Consider the following 20,631-nt stretch of genomic DNA (forward strand, 5'->3'; position numbering starts at 1 on the left):
TGATCTGTGTGCTTTAAAGTGAATTTGTGAAGTGACTGTTCATACACTAGAAACTCCACAGATATTGAGAATCATTTTCATGGAATGAGATGACAAAGCAGAGCACTAACCCACTGTGAAGCGCACATCACATGAAGACTATATATTTATATAATTAAATCAAAGCATTTGTGCTTTAACGCTCACACAATCATATGTAGCTAACTATTTATTTAGAGAACTTAAATTTCCCTCAAAAACATATAAAAATAAAAGCATTATTTTAAATAAAAGCTAGACACCTGAAATTGAAGAAATTGCAACAGAAATATATTACAACTGTATAGTAAAATGTAATATTCACTACATTATTATTAAAGGTGCTGTAAGTGATTTTAGCTTTCTGAAGATTTTACGTGACTGAGCTGCTGAATTAGCCATGCCCCCTCATTCCAAAACCCTGCCCTCCAAATATAATTTTGAGACCAAAACCGAGCAAAAGAGCAGAATTGTTTGCTCCTGTGGCTGTCAAATTCAAGAGTGGCACAAAAGCGTCCTCAGCTGACAAACATTATGAATCATAGCCTCAATGATCAGCTTCAAATACAACACTAGGAGAACGAGCAAAATGATTGACAGGTGAAAAGCATCAGTGTCCGCGATCCATGGATCTGGGTCCCCTCAGCGCAGCCACGAGTTCGAGACGAAGCGAGGCTCCTCGACGTGGCATCCGCTGCTCCCTCCTGCTGCGAGGCCCCACCCACAGGTACGTTAAATGCGATTGTCCCCTTAGTGCCCCTCGCCCGGAGATTGGACGCGTGGCTAGTGCTTTCCAACCCGTCGCAGTGGTTAGCTAGGACCATCTGACTCTTCTACGCGATTCAGTTCGCCAGGCGCCCGCCCCGGTGCAGCGGCATCCGCTTCACTTTGGTGAGGGGCGAAAATGCCACCACCTTGCATGCAGAGATCGCGACCCTTCTGCGCAAGGGCGCGATAGAGCCTGTCCCTCCAGCCGAGATGAAGAAAGGGTTTTACAGCCCTTACTTCATCGTACTGAAGAAAGGCAGTGGGTTGCGGCCAATCTTGGACCTGTGAGTTCTGAACCGGGCCTTGCACAGACTCCCGTTCAAGATGCTGACGCCAAAGCACATTTTGCCGTGTGTCCGGCGGTAGACCTGAAGGACGCGTACTTTCACGTCTCGGTTCTACCTCAACACAGACCCTTCCTATGTTTTCCTTTCAACGACCGGTTGTATCAGTACAAGGTCCTCCCCTTCGGCCTGTCCTTGTCCACTCGCGTCTTCACGAAAGTCACAGAGGTAGCTCTCGCCCCGTTAAGGGAAGTGGGTGTTCGCATACTCAACTACCTCGACAACTGGCTGATTCTAGCTCACTCTCAAGAGTTGCTATGCGCACACAGGGACCTCGTGCTCAGGCACCTCAGCTGGCTAGGGCTTCGGATCAACTGGGAAAAGAGCAAGCTCTCCCCGGTTAAGAGCAGTCTCGATGATAGTGCATACTCAACGAGCGAGCGTGCGCGGTCAGTGCTGAACTGCCTGAAGTCATTCAAGCAGAGAAGAGCGTTTCCACTGAAACATTTTCAGAGGCTCCTGGGGCATATGGCACCCTCAGCGCCAGTCACACCACTAGGGTTGATGCATATGAGACCGCTTCAGCACTGGCTTCAGACTCGAGTCCCGAGATGGGCATGGCGCCGCGGCACACATTGCATGGCCATCACGCCGATCTGCCGCCACTTGTTCAGCCCTTGGACAGACCTTGCATTTCTATGGGCAGGAGTTCCCCTACAGCAAGTGTCAAGGTGCATCGTCATTACAACAGACGCCTGCACAACCGTGTGCAATGGGCACGCAGCTGCTGGCTCCTGGACAGGACTGCGACTGTGTTGGCACATCAACTGCCTCGAGTTGCTGGCAGTATTGCTCTGAGGTCGCTGCGGGCCACTCACATCCCGGGCAACCTCAACGCCACAGTGGATGTGCTGTCATGGCAGGTGATGCTCAGGGGAGAGTGGAGACTCCACCCCAGGTGGTCCAGCTGATTTGGAGTTGGTTCGGCAAAGCACAAGTAGACCTATTTGCCTCCTGAGACACCTCCCAATGCCCGCTCTGGTATTCTCCGATGGGGGCCCCCCTTGGCCCAGACACGTTGGCACACAGCTGGCCCCTGGGGCTGCGCAAGTATGCGTTCCCCCCAGTGAGCCTACTTGCACAAACCCTGTGCAAGGTCAGGGAGGACAAGGAGCAGGTCATCCTCGTGGCCCCGTATTGGCCCACCCAGACTTGGTTCTCAGACCTCATGCTCCTCGCGACAGCCCCTCCCTTGCGAATTCCCTTGAGGAAGGACCTTCTTTCTTAGGGACGGGGCACCATCTGGCACCGAGAGTCAGTCGAATTGAAAGCCCTCTCCCTGAAGATGGCCCTCCTGATTGCGCTTACCTCCATCAAGAGGGTTGAGGACCTGCAAGCGTTCTCTGTCAGCGATACCTGCCTGGAGTTCAGTCCAGGTGTCTCTCACGTAATCCCGAGACCCCAGCCGGGATGCAACCCTGGATGTCCTGCCTCCCTAGCCCTGTGGCTCACGAATTCAGCGGAGGAATTCACAGGTGGAACCAGTACATGTGCTAATATGCCCTTACTGAGGTAGGTGCTCCACAGGTGCCAGTTACTCCGGTAACCCCCTGTGATGTATTTTCCGCAGTATGGTCTCCCTGTCGGCAGACCTGCGTCTCCCTTCGACAGAGCCCTCTCTGTCCCGGTCGCCGTGTTTGTAGAGCTAAGTATTGTTTTGTTTCTAAAAATAATCAATCATTTCAGAAGAACTTTATTTGTCGACTGGAGTCTTGTGGATTATTTTGATGCACCCTAAATATGCATTTTGGACCGTCAAAAAAATGGAGGCCATTCACTTGCATTGTTTAAAGGAGGAGGCCTGAAATGAAATCCTAAAAATCTTAAATTCTTTTTTGATGAAGAAAGAAACTCAGATACATCTTGGATGGCCTGAGGGTGAGTAAATTATCAGCAAATTTTCATTTTTGGGTGAACTATTCCTTTAACATGAACACCTGAGCAGTGCCACAGATTGATCGACTCCATGCCACGCCGCATTGCTGCAGTAATTCAGGCAAAAGGAGCCCCAACTAAGTATTGAGTGCTGTACATGCTCATACTTTTCATGTTCATACTTTTCAGTTGGCCAAGATTTCTAAAAATCCTTTCTTTGTATTGGTCTTAAGTAATATTCTAATTTTCTGAGATACTGAATTTGGGATTTTCCTTAGTTGTCAGTTATAATCATCAAAATTAAAAGAAATAAACATTTGAAATATATCAGTCTGTGTGTAATGAATGAATATAATATACAAGTTTCACTTTTTGAATGGAATTAGTGAAATAAATCAACTTTTTGATGATATTCTAATTATATGACCAGCACCTGTGTGTGTGTATATATATATATATATGCATATATATAAAAGATGTGTGTGTGTGTGTATATATATATATATATATATATACACACACACATCTTTTATATGTTAAAAATATATTTATTTTTATCTTTTCAATTATTTGTCTCCTTTATCTTTATGTATACTTTTTGGTTGGTTTATATGTATTTTTTTCTTCCTTCACCTGTACTTGTCTTTATGACTCAGTGATTGTATTCATACATTGTTTGATTTTATTGAACATTTATATATATATATATATATATATATATATATATATATAAATCCAGTTTTAGCACCATTTGTGGACTTTTCAGATGGTCCTTTACCCAACATAGACACATTTTCCAACTTATATCAATGTTAAATTAGCGATCTGGAACAATTTCACCGTGACGCCATCTGACCAGATTAAATATGGGACAAATAATTTTATCTTTAAATACGAGACGATCCCGTATTTTACGGGACGGGTGGCAACCCTATGATGCACCTTTGGAAATCTACGTGTGATGTCACTTCCGGTGCTGCAATAAAAAATAAAATATGCAAACCATCCGTAATATATTCTGTATATTTCTATGCAAACCACACGCATTTAAAGTCACTGAATGATTTGCCTTAGAGAAATTCAAGCAAACCAATGCAACAAAAATCCATTAGTCTGCAGCTGTTGCAAATTAGTGATACAAGAATAAATCAGTCAGGCCGATTCACCAACTTTATACTTGGAAGATGATCTTTAGATATATTTTTTTTTTTTTTACTTCCTGTCTGTTTTCTTCATTGTTTATTTTATGGTGTTTGTGCCAACACAGAAAAGGAAAAGAAAAAAATCTTAACATGTTTTGTCTATTTTCTGCATATTTGTCATATTGTTTTATCTTTCTATTACATTTGACATAAAAAAAATAAAAAAATAAATAAAAAAAATCAGATTTTTATTTTTATGGTACATAATTTTTTATCAATTTCTTGATAAAAAACTTGTGATTTTGTGACTCATTGTGATTGTGCTTTTTGGAATTATTTAATGAAAAACAGTTCTGTACTTCTGGCGTAAAAAAAGAAACATGAACACACACACACACACAGATATATATATATATATATATATATATATATATATATTCGATATTATTCGAATAATGCAAAGAAAACAAGTTCATATTCATTCAGCTTCAGTAACAATTATCTGCACCTGTTTAAATCATAATATGTGGGTAACATTTCCAAACTCTACTGACAGCTTTGTCTATGGGTTAATCTCATTTTCTATTTTCTGCCATTTTGAGTAAATATCAATACTTTGTATTGATACTGTGTACTTCTTTGTGGAAGAATACAAATATATTGATTATAATCAAGGGTTAAAATATTTCAAGTGCCACTGATGATTATTTGTCTTGTGATTTCCACTATGACCCTCACACTGCATAATGTGCTGCACACACCGGCACTTTCATGCAGTTGAAAGACCTCAGAAAAATTATAGTTACTGAAAAATGGTTTAAAACAAAATAAACATTCCATGCATGTGATGTTACTTTAATGACATCACATGCATAGAATGTTTCATACATGTAATTTTAATTTATTTTAAACCATTTCTTGGTCAACATAGTGCACATGCACTAAAAGCAATGAAAAAAAAAAAAACAATGCAACTATTGAGCAGTCACATTTACACTTAATTTGAACATACAGTATATGCCCACATATTTTTAGCAATATCACTCTCTCATCAAAGGAAAGCTATACTATTCTTATAAAATAAGTAATCTTCCAAAGTTTTCATAAGTCCACTGAAGTGAGCATCCCTAAACGTTCCACAGGAGAGGGAAAACAATCAGCACAAGTGTGGAGAGCAAGATATTGCTACTTCAGAAAGCAAGTTTCTTCATTAGTAGATAGACTCTGGAGTCCACTTCAAATCCATGCAAATTATTGGCATCTCCTTGAAGTCGCATCAGCAGGCCTCCATAAGACACGTATGCAGATCTGTGCAGAGATGCATTTTCATGAATATACAGTACTATTACATCAACAATGAGGCAACTTTGAAATAAAACTGAGAAACCCACTAGAATTTTGTCATACTTTGTTACATTTTAAATACTGCATGTGTATATATACTGACATGACATTTCCAACAGTTTGAGCGGCGTCCTGTGGTGTGCAGTGTTGGGTTAATTACTCAAAAAAAGTAACTCACTACAAATTACTTCTCTAAAATTGTAATCAGATTGCACTTCTGATTACTTCATGGAAAAAAATCATATTACTTACTACTTCTCTTTTAAGTTACCTTCTACTTTTTTCTTCCAGAAAAGTTTGTTTTCCTGCTCAACAAATTCAAAATAATGTCTACATTTCCCTCCTTTTTCATAGTTTCTCACTTACAATAACTTGTTAGTTACTCTTCAGCTGTCATAGAAAGGCAAATAGCTGATCATAAGAACATAATTCATGTTTTCAATGTATCCTACACAGATAATGTGTAAGCCAAGTAATGCACTTAAAAATCATTTCATTTAAAATCAGTAATTGCAATCTGATTACACAAATTTTAAATGTAATGTATTACACTACCTTTTGACTGAAAAGTAATTAAATTACAGGAATTAATTACTTGTAATCAGACTACACCCAACACTGGTAGTGCGATATGCTATAATTTATCCAAAAAATATTTTCATCAATATTATTCCTGTTCTTAATGATTTTAGATGCAGTTTTTATAACTTAATTATTTAAAGACTACATGGAATATTTGCGCTTTTAAAAACAAACGGGACTATTTAAAATAAAATTAAAAAATGCTATTAAAAATTTTGAAAAAAATCAAAGTATTGGGTGGTCAGTCATAATTCCTAAAACATACACTTTCCCTATACTGAAATTTAAACTAAAAATCATATTGTTAATGAAGCCAAAATTCATGGCCATGTCATGTGACTATAGGGGGATTCTCAAAAAACTTGTCAAGAAAATGTCCAGGGGCCTCATGTATAAAACACTTCTTCCTAGAAGTGTGCGCAAGCACAAAAGACAGATTTTGCGTACGCAAAAAAAATTCAGATTTATAAAACCGTACATATGCCAGAACCTGTGCATAGTTCCCTTAATAAATCCCAGCTAGCGGAAGATTGTGCGTACATGCACGTGATTCATTCCCCGCCCCGTCTCCTCCCCAAAATAACCATATATAGAGTGTACAATGCCTGTTTTTACTATGCATATCCTCATCTGCATACAATTACCATATGCATTTCACCATCCAGAAACGTGATTAATGGTACGAGAAACTGTATTATAAGAGATAAGACTGTAAATGTCACATGTGCCCAAAGGTTAGATGCTGCACCATGGAGAAACATTATTTATTAAGATATTAACTTGTTTTCAAAGAATATATCTTGAATATCCCTTGGCAAAATGTTTTTATCTTTGCAGACATAAATCTAACCTAAGCAATTTTGCTTCTCAGAAAACCAATAAAGGGTGTTTTTATTGAAAAGTTAAATATTTATTACTGGAAACAAAATGAAAATTATTACAATTCTTTGTGCAGCATTGTCTGATATCATCGGACTTTCTAAGAATTTATATTTGACTGGTATTTTATTTATATATATATATATATATATATATATTAAAAAAACAGCTGAATGGCAGATGTACTTTTCATTATGTTTTTATTAGACTAGATCGGGATTTCATTGCGATGAGGGTCAGGATGAAGTGGAGCAGGCAGCACATTTGATGCATATTTTATATGCATTGCTGTACCTGTTTGCAGCTGTACAATACTGTTTCTGATGAGACATGTCTCTCCAATGATCTGTTCGACTACTGAATGTGGCCTGCATTGCCAGCTTTTAGCTACTGTCCGTTTTACCGAGCTATTTCACATCAGTCAAGTATGCATCGCATTACAGATAATCTTTATCCAAATGCTGTTATCTCAGTACATGATTGTAATAGAACAGAAAATCTCTCAAACTAAGAAATCTTTGCTGTCATTTTTAGTTACTGTATGTTCTTTCTCTATGATGACACGGGAAAGTTCTCCAAATGCAGCACTTCCCAAACCAATATTTCCCTTTTACAGCTTATATTGGAATGCCTTTTTAATTAGTTACATACAAATAATATAGCCTTCTATTGGCTTAACAATTACTTCTGTTTCAAGTGCTTAACTACATAGTTTTTCTTATTCTAAATGTGAATTAAATGAAAATCAGAGTTTATAATCAGTCTGTTAAGTTCATTATTTGTCCAGCTGGAGTCGCCAATTCACACACACCAGTAGAAAAGTGCGTATGCACAGTCAAGAGTTTCCGGACGGTGGGCACATATTTACGCCAAGTTTATTTTTTATAAATCACGATATGTTCGTGGGAAATTGCTTATGCATATTTCAATGCCCATTTTGTGCATATGCAACGTTTATACATCAGGCCCCTGGTCTTATTTAACCCAAAATCAATAGGGGAAAAAAATTATAAATATGTATATTTATGTAAACACCGATCAGCCACAACATTAAAACCACCTTCCTAATATTGTGTAATATTTCTGTCCACAGAACTGCCCCTCACTGGATGTTTTTTGTTTTTGGCACCATTCTGAGTAAATTCTAGAGACTGTTGTGTGTGAAAATCCCAGGAGATCAGCAGTTACAGAAATACTCAAACCAGCCCGTCTGGCACCAACAATCATCCATGTGATTATCTAATCAGCCAATCGTTTGGCAGCAGTGCAGTGCATAAAATCATGCAGATACGGGTCAGGAGCTTCAGCTAATGTACACATCAACCATTAGAATAGGGAAAAATTTGATCTCAGTGATTTGGAGCGTGGCAAGATTGTTAGTGCCAGATGGGCTGGTTTGAGTATTTCTGTAACTGCTGATCTCCTGGGATTTTATATGTAATTACCATATTTAACTGTGTTCCATTATAAAAAAGATACTGTTGTACAATGACTTATTTAAAATAAGCAAAAATTAAAGGCAGCACTGCTATGATGTATAAATACTTTACAAAAAAATAAAAAATTGCATCTTTTTTCCCCACAGTGTGATAATGAGAACTGGGGACTAAAATGTGTGTAACTGTCATAAAAATAATGTGACAAATTTTTAAAGGCCCTAAAGATAAGCTTAAATTTCTATATGCTAAATTTCAATTTTCTTATTTGTTTTTTTGAGGAAAAACAAAACCAGGACATTTTCTTGACAGGTTTCTTGAGAATCACCTTGTAGGTCAACAACCCATTCTCTATAGCCATTGGAAGAATAAAAGAGAAAAAATTAAAATGAGTAAAAGGACACTCACAGTCGTGTGGCTGCTTCTGTTGAGGTCTCATCTCCTTCGATCCTATAAACCTTACCATACATGACATAGTCAAACTGATCAGCCCTGTAAGCAAATACAGACAGCATCAATAATTACCAATCCACTCTGTTTTCATTTATGAAGAACGACGAGCGCCACTTAAAAATAAAGTCAACGAATCGATTATCAATTTAACCTCTGAAACGTTTTTTTTTTTTTTTTTTTCCTGGTCATTTTTTAAAGCAACTTAATTTATTTTGTTACATTTAGCTACATTTTTAAAACATGAATAAAAAAATAAATAAAAAATAAAAATCCAAACTTGAATTTTTCAAAATATAAATTGATAGTTAATTCCTTCATTTTTTAGGAATGTTGAGGGTTCAATACAAATCAAGCTCAATAGACAGCATTTGTAGCTTAATGTTGATTTCCACAAGAAATAAAAAAGGTATATATTTTGACATGTCCATTGTTTATTAAAAAAGAAAAAAATACAGTTAGCCATTTATAATGGAAGTGAATGGGGCCAGTCCATAAATATTACAATACACAATGTTTCAAAAGAATAACCACACGACATAAACATTATACATGTTAACTTGATTTCAGTGAGATAAAATGTCTGTTCTCCAAAATTTTAGTGTAATTAAAGCAAAAATTGCAGATACAGTAATTCACTTACAATGAATGTGAATGGGGCCAGTCCAAAAAAGTTACAATACACAATGTTTCAAAAGTATAGCCACAGGACATAAACATTGTGTGTTAATATGAATTCAGTGTGATAAAATCTCTGTTCTACATCATTTTATTTTAATTAAAGCATAAATCGCAGTTACAGTAAATCGCTTACAATGAAAGTGAATGGGGCCAGTCCAGAAATGTTAAAATACACTGTTTCAAAAGTAAGTAATGCCACAAGACGTAAACATTACACATGTTAACATGATTTTAGGGTGATAAAATGTCTGTTCTACTTCATAAAAATCGATTACAGGGTTTACCGGTCTTGCGTCATCATAACAACGAAGTTGTAATATTGGATATAACTTTACACAATTATAGTTAGTAAACAATTTTGTGACACTAAAATCCTGTTAACACAAATAATATTTATGTCCTGTGGCTTTACTTTTAAAAACAGTGAGTATTTTAATGTTAACGGATTGGCCCAATTCACTTCCATAGTGCCAGCATTTGTGAGTCATGATTATTTTTGTGGTAATCAAAATAATGCCAAAAATGCTGTTAAATGAGCTTAACTTGTATTGAACACAGAAGATTCCCTTAAGTTCACCCCAATTCTTCCATGTTCATTCATACAAACAGGACAACCCACATTACCTGGATGGTCTATCATCTTGAGGGTTGTATTCTCCATCATCTGGAGTGCCATCCTCATACAATGTGCTGGCTATCACCAATCTGAACTTGTCCCCTGAGCAAATGATACATTGTGATGAAGAAACAATATCATTATGAGACCAACAAAACCGATGAGGACCATCGGCAATCTGGAAAGACTTACCAAGATCAACAGGATAAATCTGAATGTTTACATCAAGGATGAGGTCCATCTTGAAAGACTCACTTTCACAGTGCAGACGAGATACTAACAACAAAAAGAGGGTTGGGTCATGTTACTGATTTTTTTTTTTTTTTATAACTGTTTATTGCAATAATTCAAGTATGTAAAAGCATCTTCAACTCACCTCTGTCAAACTTTTTCCCATCTGGATCAATGTCTTTCACGTCAAAGATATCCTCAAACAGAATTCCAGCCATTTATGCAGGAACTTAGCAATAAACTCTGATATTGGGTGTGTGGTATTCTGACAAAACAAAACATAGAACAGTTAATAATAGTTATGATCTTCTGTCCATACTAGCATACTAGCATACTACCAGTCTTGTTAGTAACAGCAGCAGCAAATATGGTCTATCTTTGTTTGAAGCAACATTAAAACAAATAATCTTATCAAAAGTCACGTACAATACTCAAATATACTGTGTGTAAAATCGTTCCACTTAAAATAATCGAACGGGTGTGGAAATAAATTAGTTTCTCCAACACAAATCTGAAACATGCCGCGCGACAATGTGTTCTTTCTCTGTCCATGTGATTTCCTGTTCCATCCGGGTCATGTGAAGATAATAAAATATGTGTATATCAAAACAAAATAATTTAGCGCATATGTCGCATGAACTATATGATATTTACTTGAAAATATACTTAAAGCGTATTTTTTTACAAGTGTTCTTTAATATTTAATATTTAAAAAAAATAAAAAATAAAAATTTACTACACTTTACGTCAAGTAAAACTACAACGTTTTTACGACAGATACCTCCGGCAACCGTGAGTTCCGACGTGGTTGCTAGGAGAAAGCGTCTCCCTCATGGATACCAGTACAGTTAGCTAAACAGCTTCTATTTATCGAGCAGAAATCGTCTTTAGTACCGTTTATATTTCTACAGGTTGGACATTAAAACCACGTTAGATATGTTCAGCGATTTTTTGCACATTAAATCACTTTGCTGAGGTGAGTTGTATAATAATAATTAGATAACGAATGCAGGTAAACAAGTTGGCACGCTAGCTAGCCTTTAATCTACTCCTTTTTGTAAATAACGGCGACCGGGGCTAGTTTTTGTATGTTAAATATTTGTTTGACAAAATGGTTTGTTAACTTTGCTGTTAGCTTTTAAATGTTTGCTGTTTCATGAATTGTGTCGTGTTTCATCGTTGCTTTTCTGTTTACATTTTGCTGAAAAGCCTATAAAAGGCATTCTATTGTGACAACTTACCCCATAAACGTATGTTTTCCTGGACAGTAACGTCTTTTGTTGTCAAAAATGTGCATGTACAGTTGAAGTCAGAAGTTTACATACACTTAGGTTGAAGTCATTAAAACTCATTTTTTAACCACTCCACGGATTTTATATTAGCAAACTATAGTTTTGGCAAGTCGTTTAGGACATCTACTTTGTGCATGTCCAACAATTGTTTACAGACAGGTTGTTTCACTTTTAACTGACTGTATCACAATTCCAGCGGGTCAGAAGTTTACATACACTAAGTTAACTGTGTCTTTAAGCAGCATGGAAAATTCCAGAAAATGATCTCAAACCTTTAGACAAATAGCCAATTAGCTTCTGATTGGATGTGTACTGAATTGAAGGTGTACCTGTGGATGTATTTTAAGGCCTACCTTTAAACTCAGTGCCTCTTTGCTTGACATCATGGGAAAATCAAAAGAAATCAGCCAAGAAATCACCCAGAAAAAATAACTGTGGACCTCCACAAGTCTGGTTCATCCTTGGGAGCAATTTCCAAACGCTTGAAGGTACCACATTCATCTGTACAAACAATAGTACGCAAGTATAAACACCATGGGACCACGCGGCCATCATACCGCTCAGGAAGGAGATGCATTCTGTCTCCTAGAGATGAACGTAGTTTGGTGCAAAAAGTGCAAATCCCAGAACAACAGCAAAGGACCTTGTGAAGATGCTGGAGAAAACAGGTAGACAAGTATCTATATACACATTTGGCAGATGCTTTTATCCAAAGCAACTTACAGTGCCCTTATTACAGGGACAATCCCCCTGGAGCAACCTGGATTTAAGTGCCTTGCTCAAGGTGGTGGCTGTGGGGATTGAACCAACAACATTTTGCTTACCTGTTCAGTGCTTTAGTCCACTACGCCACCACCATATCCACAGTAAAACGAGTCCTATATCAACATAACCTGAAAGACTGCTCAGTAAGGAAGAAGCCACTGCTCCAAAACTGCCATAAAAAAGCCAGACTACAGTTTGCAAGTGCACATGGGGACAAAGATCTTACTTTTTGGAGAAATGTCCTCTGGTCTGATGAAACAAACATTGAACTGTTTGGCCATATTGACCATCGTTATGTTTGGAGGAAAAAGGGTGAGGCTTGCAAGCCGAAGAACACCATCCCAACCGTGAAGCATGGGGGTGGCAGGATCATGTTGTGGGGGTGCTTTGCTACAGGAGGGACTGGTGCACTTCACAAAATAGATGGCATCATGAGGAAGGAAAATTATGTGTATATATTGAAGCAACATCTCAAGACATCAGCCAGGAAGTTAAAGTATGGTCACAAATGGGTCTTCCAAATGGACAATGACCCCAAGCATAACCCCAAAGTTGTGGCCAAATTGCTTAAGGGCAACAAAGTCAAGGTATTGGAGTGGCCATCACAAAGCCCTGACCTCAGTCCAATAGAAAATTTGTGGGCAGAACTGAAAAAGTGTGTGCGAGCAAAGAGGCCTATAAACCTGACTCAGTTACACCAGTTCTGTCAGGAGGAATGGGCCAAAATTCCAGCAACTTATTGTGAGAAGCTTGTGGAAGGCAACCAAAAACATCTGACCCAAGTTAAACAATTTAAAGGCAATGCTACCAAATACTAACAGTATGTAACCTTCTGATCCACTGGGAATGTGATGAAAGAAAAAAAACTGAAATAAATAATTCTCTATACTATTATTCTGACATTTCACATTCTTAAAATAAATTAATGATCCTAACTGACCTAAGACAGGGAATATTTTCTATGATTAAATGTCAGGAATTGTGAAAAACTGAGTTTAAATGTATTTGGCTAAGGTGTATGTAAACTGACTTCAGCTGTATCTATACAGAAATTCACTTTCAAAATCAACCTACCCTTAGAAATGTTCACTGGATTAAAAAGTGTGACAGCTGGCCCCGATGTTCCCTACATATTATGTTTTCACCAGACTGTATAACCCACTTCAGCTTGATTTTGACAGCAGTTTATTCGCTCTGCCTTTGGGGCAGAAGTTGATTTGTAAATAGATATCCAGTGACTCATTTGTAAAGCAAATGAGTCACAAAAAAGTCATTGTAGAGCAAATGTTTTGTTTTGTGTTGATGTATTCATGTTTTACAAATGACTTGACGAGCAAATGTTTTTATTTTTTTTAAATTTTTTTTTTTTTTTTTTTTTTTAAGCCAACAAATGAAGTATTATTTACTTTTTAGCTGTGACTTTGTGTGCATTTAACATCTTGATCTCATTCATTTTTTTTTTTTTTTTCACAATCATAGTAAATTAATTCTTTATGTGCACATGATGTTATCATTAATATTAATTAATAACACAACATTGTGTTGCCTATTTTGTTGTCCAGGCAGATAATTTGTGGACTCAATGAACTCCAGAAAATCTCAAAAGATGGGTGACAGTCTGGCAAGTGAAAGTGATCTTCTGTCAATGATCAGAGAGGTGAGCTTACAACACTTTCATTGGTGAATATTATGTTTTTTGATAATATCCTTAAAAGTGCAGACCGATGATAACAAACAGTGTAACAATTTACAGTATCTGAAGTTTGGTGAGTTCGAAGAGACGGTGAAAGTCTTCGAAAAGGAAGTCAAATGCAAAGGAAAACCCGCCCTCAAAACTTCATCACCCTCACCCCGAGACTCCAAAACCATCCTCATTCACGTGAGAGTGTTTTCTGCTCTAATCATTCACAAACAACATGAAGAGCAAACTTGTAGTATGTGTGCAGGATTTTGAAATAAATAAATAAAGAACTAAAAGTAAATATTTTATCCCTCACTACCAAATACTTTAAAAAGTAGGTTTTAAGTTTGTAATTTAACTTGTCACTCCAATTAGTATGCTGGTAATATCATTTTTAATAGTTAAAAAAAAGAAAAGAAATGCAAAATATTGAAAAGAAAAAAAAGAAAACCATTTTCACTAGTAGTCTCAGATTTTTGGACCAAAATTACCCAATAACAATTCTTTTTTTTTTTTTTCTCTAGAAAGATTTTGTCAGCTCATTTAACAATGGAGACTACAAGGTGTTCTTTGAGCTGTGGGCTAAAAATATTCCTCCAGAGATCCGAGATTTTGACCAAGTAGCCCAAAAACTGGAATTCTATGTGCAGATTCATTTCACCATATATCCTCTAAAGTCCCCTGTTGGAAGTCACGTAAGCGTATTTTATAATTGGAAAAGGTGATAAAATTGCTTTTTAAAAATGATTCCCACCTTAATTTGTTGTGTTGTTATTTGTAAAACCATATAGAAGAGTGTTTCTTCAACTTCTGGCACTTTGAAAGTTTTGATAAAACATTTTTCACACACTCACCAGTTTGATTAATTTGTCTACTAGCAATAACAGTGTATGTACATGCATCTCATGAGATTTCTGTCATTTTTGCATTTTAAAAAAATTATTTTATTTTATTTTATTTTGAAAGTCCTTAAAATTCCCACTACAATGTAATTTCCAGCACATCTCAAATTCTGTACTGTGCAATATAACTCTGTGCTGGAAATGATGCTGATGGAAATGACATTTTTAATGTTATATACAAATTATTTTCCTACAATAAATATTAAAATGGTTTTATTTCACTTGTTATCTAGGTTATAGTTTGAAACATTTTTATAATGGATTTTCATAGTTTAATATTGAAAGTCTGGGTCCGGCATAAGGCTAAAACAGTAAAAATCTACACATAAAACATATTTGAAAAGTACCAAAAATAAATGATGAAGGCCTGGTGAAAAGTTCCCAAGTCAGTTTTAATGTGATCTTCACATAACAAATAGAAAAGAAGTTAAAAATCTGTTTATTTAAAAAAAAAAAAAAAGTGAAACCTTGTGACATGAAACTGGCAGTAGTTGAAGAATCACCCATGTGTGCATGCATCCTGTTTAACCAACAGATGTCCCCACAAAGTAAAATATTCAAGCCTCCAAACCTCTGGTTCAGTTAAAAAACACAAGCTAAATCAAGATTAAGATTGATTTGGCCTTGTAATTTAGTATTTTCAGCTTCTAAACCTCCTTATTCAGTCTGAATAAATTAATTGCCTATTACAGGATAAAGCGGAGTTTGACAAAAGGATCTCTCATTTCAAACATTACCTTGAGACTAGAGGGGCAGCTTTGAGTCAGACCACAGAGTTCCTGCCATTTTACGCCTTGCCCTTTGTGCCCAATCCCATGCTGCATCCATCCTTCCAGGAGCTTTTCCAGGTACTTCCTTTGCCCCCTTTTTATGCCTAGACTCCACTGCCTCATAGGTCCATTATAGTGCATATTAAAACACATTGTGATATAATTCTGTAAGATAAACCTCAAATACACTGAGCTCTAATTGCATGATGGAAATAACGGAAGAGGTTCTAATGTGCTGTCGATTATTCCTATGGTATTGTAGGATTCCTGGATGCCAGAGTTGAGGGAAAGGCTTAAGAAGTTTCTGTCAACAACCCTGAAAGCTTCGAACGCACCAAGACTTCTGACTTTATATGTATCCTTTATATCATTTCAAGACTGTATCATTTTTATTATAATTTATTACAATGTGGAAACAAGCTGGTTTTCCAATGGTCTGGCTTAATAATAATTAATTATAATTTTCTTTATTTATCACATTATAAATTTGCACATATACAGTGAAATTCTTCTTTTTTCACATATCCCAGCTAGGCTGGGGTCAGAGTGCAGGGTCAGCCATGATGCAGCGCCCCTGGAGCAGATAGGGTCAAGGGCCTTGCTCAAGGGCCCAACAGTGGCATCTTGGCGGTGCTGGGACTTGAACCCCTGACCTTCTGATCAGTAACCCAGAGCCTTAACCGCTGAGCTACCGCTGCTTTTCTTTTTCACATGTGAGCTGGTCAGGCTGATAGACTTGCTAGGTGAACAGCAAAACCTTAACTATGAGCAATAGTAATACTGATACTTGCTTTAGCAAACACTACAAATAAACCTATTAAAAAAAACAGTTATGTCCCATGTTTTGAAATGGTTTTAAGTAAACCTGGCAGCAGTTGAAAATTACAAATTGAAATGTATGACATCAAACAATAGCGACATTACAATAGCATATATGCTTTCTTGCTTGCCTATTAATGGCAAGACGTCTCTCCAAATCCAGGAAAGCCAGAGGATTACTATTATATAATAATTACAGATTGCTTGGAACAAAAATATGGTTAACTTCATTGTGCATTGTCATGCAATGTACATGTCCTTATATTGTGTCAGAACAATGGTCAGTGGATTGTGAAAATGTGTTCTATAAATGTTGTATTTAATGAGCAAATGGGGATGTCTTTGCTTGATGTTATATGAGGACCAGGACAATACCTGACATTAATCCTCCTAAATGACAAATGATTTGTTCGCATGGGTCCTTAACACCCGTTAACCAGAGAGAAGGAGCAAAAGGCAACACAGGTAAAGTAGTCTGAAGCGTCTCATAGATTTTGACTGTAGTATTGTTGGCTGGGTCCAAAAAGTTTTGTTTTTTCACACCTGCCAATGGTGAGTGAATATTGATATTTATTTATTTTTTAAATTTTTTTTTTTTTTTTTTGCCCCTGATAATTGGGAAATTACACTGTTTTTATCTGACAAACAGTGTGGGTCATTGTGTCACATGCAGCAGCATACTAGGACGTCTCTGTTTCTCCGTTTCTGCATCTGATAACATTTGAAAACCCATCATGATTTAGTTTCTCATATTTTTGTTTTGTATTCTTAATGCAAGGAATATTCCACATATGTGTTATCACAAGCCCTTCCAGCATTTAATCATGTGCATACTATGCATTATAGATATCTACACTTCAGTTTCACTTGTTAAAAATGTTAGCTAATTCTTGAAATCAGTAATGGAGTTACTACTAGTGAAAATGCAAATTTTTGTTAAAACTTTAATTCTTTATTAAAAATGGCATCATTAGTTGCGGAGATACCCGTCCTAGATATCAGAAATGGAATTGAATCTAGTAAAAACTTTATCTGTAATTATCTGTAACTGCATTTTTACTAGTAGAATTTCCTAATGATCTGTTATTAACTCCTGTACAAATTACAGATATCCAATACTATCACTAATCTTACTGATTAAACATCTAAATACACATATCATCTATGTACTTATCATCGGAGATCAAGAAATGCATGCCAATTCCCATTACTGATATCATCAATCGAATTAAAACTAGTAAAAATGCATTTTTTTTTTTATCCGTATTTACATTTGCACTAGTAAAACATCCATTCTTTATCAAAAATTATGCCATTACTCTCAGAAATACCAAGTATAGATATCAAAAGTGAAATTATCTAGTAAAAAAACAATTATTTACATGTAACTGCATTTTACTAGTAAAATTTCACAATGATCTGTCATTCACTCCTGTTCAAAATGCAATAATAGATATTCTGTATATTACTATTACAAGTCTTACAAGTTAAACATCTAAATACGCATATCAGCTATGTACCTCTACCGCTCACCTGAGATCAAGGAATGCATGCAAATGCCCATTACTGATATCAACAGTTGAATTACAACTAGTAAAAATGATAATTTGTGATAGCAGTATTTAAACTTGCAATAGTAAAAACATCTACTCTTTATCAAAATGATGCCATTACTCTCAGAAATACCCATTCTAGATATCAAAAATGAAATTATCTAGTAAATAACATAATTATTTGTGTAACTGCATTTTTACTAGTTGAATTTCACAATGATGTGTTATTCACTTCTGTTCAAATATATCCATTACTATCACTTGTCTTACTTGTTAACAGTCTAAATAAACATACAGTATCAGCTATGAACATCTCACCTGAGATCAAGGAATGCATGCAAATGCCCATTACTGATATCGACAATTGAATTGAACTAGTAAAAATGCTAATTTGTGATATCTGTAATTTGAGTTTTACTATTGCCAATGTTAATTTCATATATCTGTAATATGATTGAAACTAGTAAGAAAACATTTTACAAAATCTTCAATTACCCTCCAATTTATTGATATGTGAAATCCATTTCCAGGTATCAAAATTTTGCATTTTTACTAGTTGTAATTGAATTGTTGATATCAGAAAAGGTTATTTTCACTAGTAACAATGCAGTTATTGATGTAAAAAAGATATACTGTATATACACAATTTTTACAACTGAGACATACGTAGCTTATATGTGTATTTTAAATTTTTACTACAATTATTTTGATATCAGTAATTGCATTCTGAACAGGAGAGAATGACAGATCATTCTGCAATTCTACCAATGAAAATACAGTTAAAGATATAAAAAAATTACAGCTTTTACTAGCTGAAATGCTATTTTCGATATCAAGAGTGTATTTTTGATTGTTGATGCGTCAATTTTGATCTCAAGAATGAATGTTTTTACTAGAGCAAACGTAATTACTGATATCAAAAATGTACTTTTTCAGTAGTAGCAATTCCATTCCTAATTAGCATTTTAACTAGTGAATATTGAATTGTTCATATCTATAATTCATATCCTGCATGTGATTAAATGTCAAAAGAGCTGATGGTATATGTCTCGCCACTCTGGAAAAAAATAAACTTTAGGCATCCTAGATAAACATCTAATGGTAATTTTTTCACAGATAAATGTTGTTATAAGACATGCGAGTTGCAACAGATGTTTTTTTTGTTTTGTTTTTTGTAGACACCATGGTTTGTATGTCTTTGATTTGCATTGTTCACTTCAAACCAGTCAAAAGTTTGGACGCACCTACTTATTCTTTAATATTACTGTTTTCTATAGTTTAGAATAACAGTAAGTCATTACAACTCTGAAATAACACAAACTGAAGTGTGGGAATTAGTTATTAACCAAAAACATGTAATATTTTAGATTTATCTAGATTCCAGCTCTGAGTCTGCACACTCTGGTCATTTGCTCAGTGAACTTGAGGTGCATCCTGAGGTGCTATTTAAACAGTATTGAAGGCATTCCTATGTATGCTGGGCACTTGTTCAATGCTGTTCCTTGAAGGGTTAGTTCACCCAAAAATGAAGGTCAAGAGAAAGATAAATTCAGTCAAGTGTGTCCAAACATTTGACTGGTAGTGTACATTAGCGAGGAACAAACTACTGGCAATTTATTTACTTGTCGCATTTGCCGCTTGGAGATTGTTAATTTTGGAACCTGACTGTACTTAAAGACCACAGTCATGGCAATGCAGCTCTTTTGCATCATGCAAGGAAGCTGACCATGTATTTGACTGCTTGTTTTGTGTGTTTTGTTAGGTCACGTAGAGGTGATTCAGCAAATGCAACTCCATCTGGCCGAGGCAGAGGGGAAGTCTGCCAGCTACATGAGGAGATTCGCTAAACTGCAGGCCGACCATCACAACCTCATTGGAGTCACGGCCGAGCTGGTGGATTCACTGGAGGCCACAGTCCGTGGAAAGATGGCAAGCAAACATCATCTTCTACTTTACATCCTTAATCACTTAAGAAATTTTTAACTTTGTTATTTGATAGGTCATGTGTCAGGGGGTTAAACGCAGATAATTACACCTGGCAACCTTCCTCCCAGCGTACTCATGGGAATGTCACTGTTTTGGCAGATCTCCCCAGAGTACCTGCAGGGCATGTGTGTTCGACTCTTCAGTGGTCCCATGAGACAGAGTGCTGCTCAGAGTATAGACTTCACCAGACCCGGAACTGTGAGTCACTGGACATGCAGTCTTTCCACTCATACACTTGGGGTTTCATTAAACCAAATGAGAACAGAACTCATAAAGTGTTTAAAAAGATAAAACTTCCCAACCTTGGCTACATCTTGTGAAGTGGCAATACTTCTCTAAGTATGATTTGCATTTTTGGCTCTGTTCACACTGCAACCAAATTTGAATTTGTTTTTTTTTTAATCTAGGCCCTGTTTCCTGATAACGATGGAGCTTTGCTCTTCAAGTAATATTTTGTCCAAATGCAAACTTTTTGTTTTTATTTACTCACCCTGTTT

The 20,631-nt window shown here is 36.3% G+C and overlaps 2 protein-coding genes across 7 annotated transcripts in view; one reads left to right on the plus strand and one right to left on the minus strand.

Annotated features, from left to right (window-relative positions):
* Positions 1-4,378: 4,378 nt before the first annotated feature.
* On the minus strand, positions 4,379-10,929 carry LOC127438743 (DNA-directed RNA polymerases I, II, and III subunit RPABC3). The gene is made up of 6 exons (XM_051694566.1): positions 10,793-10,929; positions 10,512-10,631; positions 10,328-10,411; positions 10,144-10,237; positions 8,797-8,880; positions 4,379-5,455 (listed from the first exon to the last, which is right to left on the minus strand). The coding sequence occupies exons 2-6, from the start codon at positions 10,582-10,584 to the stop codon at positions 5,338-5,340; spliced, it is 453 nt and encodes a 150-aa protein (XP_051550526.1). The 5' UTR covers positions 10,585-10,631; positions 10,793-10,929; the 3' UTR covers positions 4,379-5,337.
* A 257-nt stretch (positions 10,930-11,186) lies between these two features.
* The window catches only part of LOC127438685 (lisH domain-containing protein ARMC9), a 64,535-nt gene continuing 55,090 nt past the window's right edge, over positions 11,187-20,631 (plus strand). For all 6 annotated transcript variants that reach the window (XM_051694445.1, XM_051694446.1, XM_051694447.1 and 3 more), the window contains exons 1-9: positions 11,187-11,342; positions 13,986-14,080; positions 14,177-14,302; positions 14,629-14,799; positions 15,699-15,854; positions 16,039-16,131; positions 17,036-17,060; positions 19,911-20,077; positions 20,234-20,332. In XM_051694445.1, the coding sequence (XP_051550405.1) occupies positions 14,006-14,080; positions 14,177-14,302; positions 14,629-14,799; positions 15,699-15,854; positions 16,039-16,131; positions 17,036-17,060; positions 19,911-20,077; positions 20,234-20,332 (912 nt within the window). In that variant the 5' untranslated portion in view covers positions 11,187-11,342; positions 13,986-14,005. The remainder of the gene's footprint in view (positions 11,343-13,985; positions 14,081-14,176; positions 14,303-14,628; positions 14,800-15,698; positions 15,855-16,038; positions 16,132-17,035; positions 17,061-19,910; positions 20,078-20,233; positions 20,333-20,631) is intronic.

The sequence above is a fragment of the Myxocyprinus asiaticus genome, chromosome 50 (assembly GCF_019703515.2).
Source record: "Myxocyprinus asiaticus isolate MX2 ecotype Aquarium Trade chromosome 50, UBuf_Myxa_2, whole genome shotgun sequence".
Classification (NCBI taxonomy): Eukaryota; Metazoa; Chordata; class Actinopteri; order Cypriniformes; family Catostomidae; genus Myxocyprinus; species Myxocyprinus asiaticus.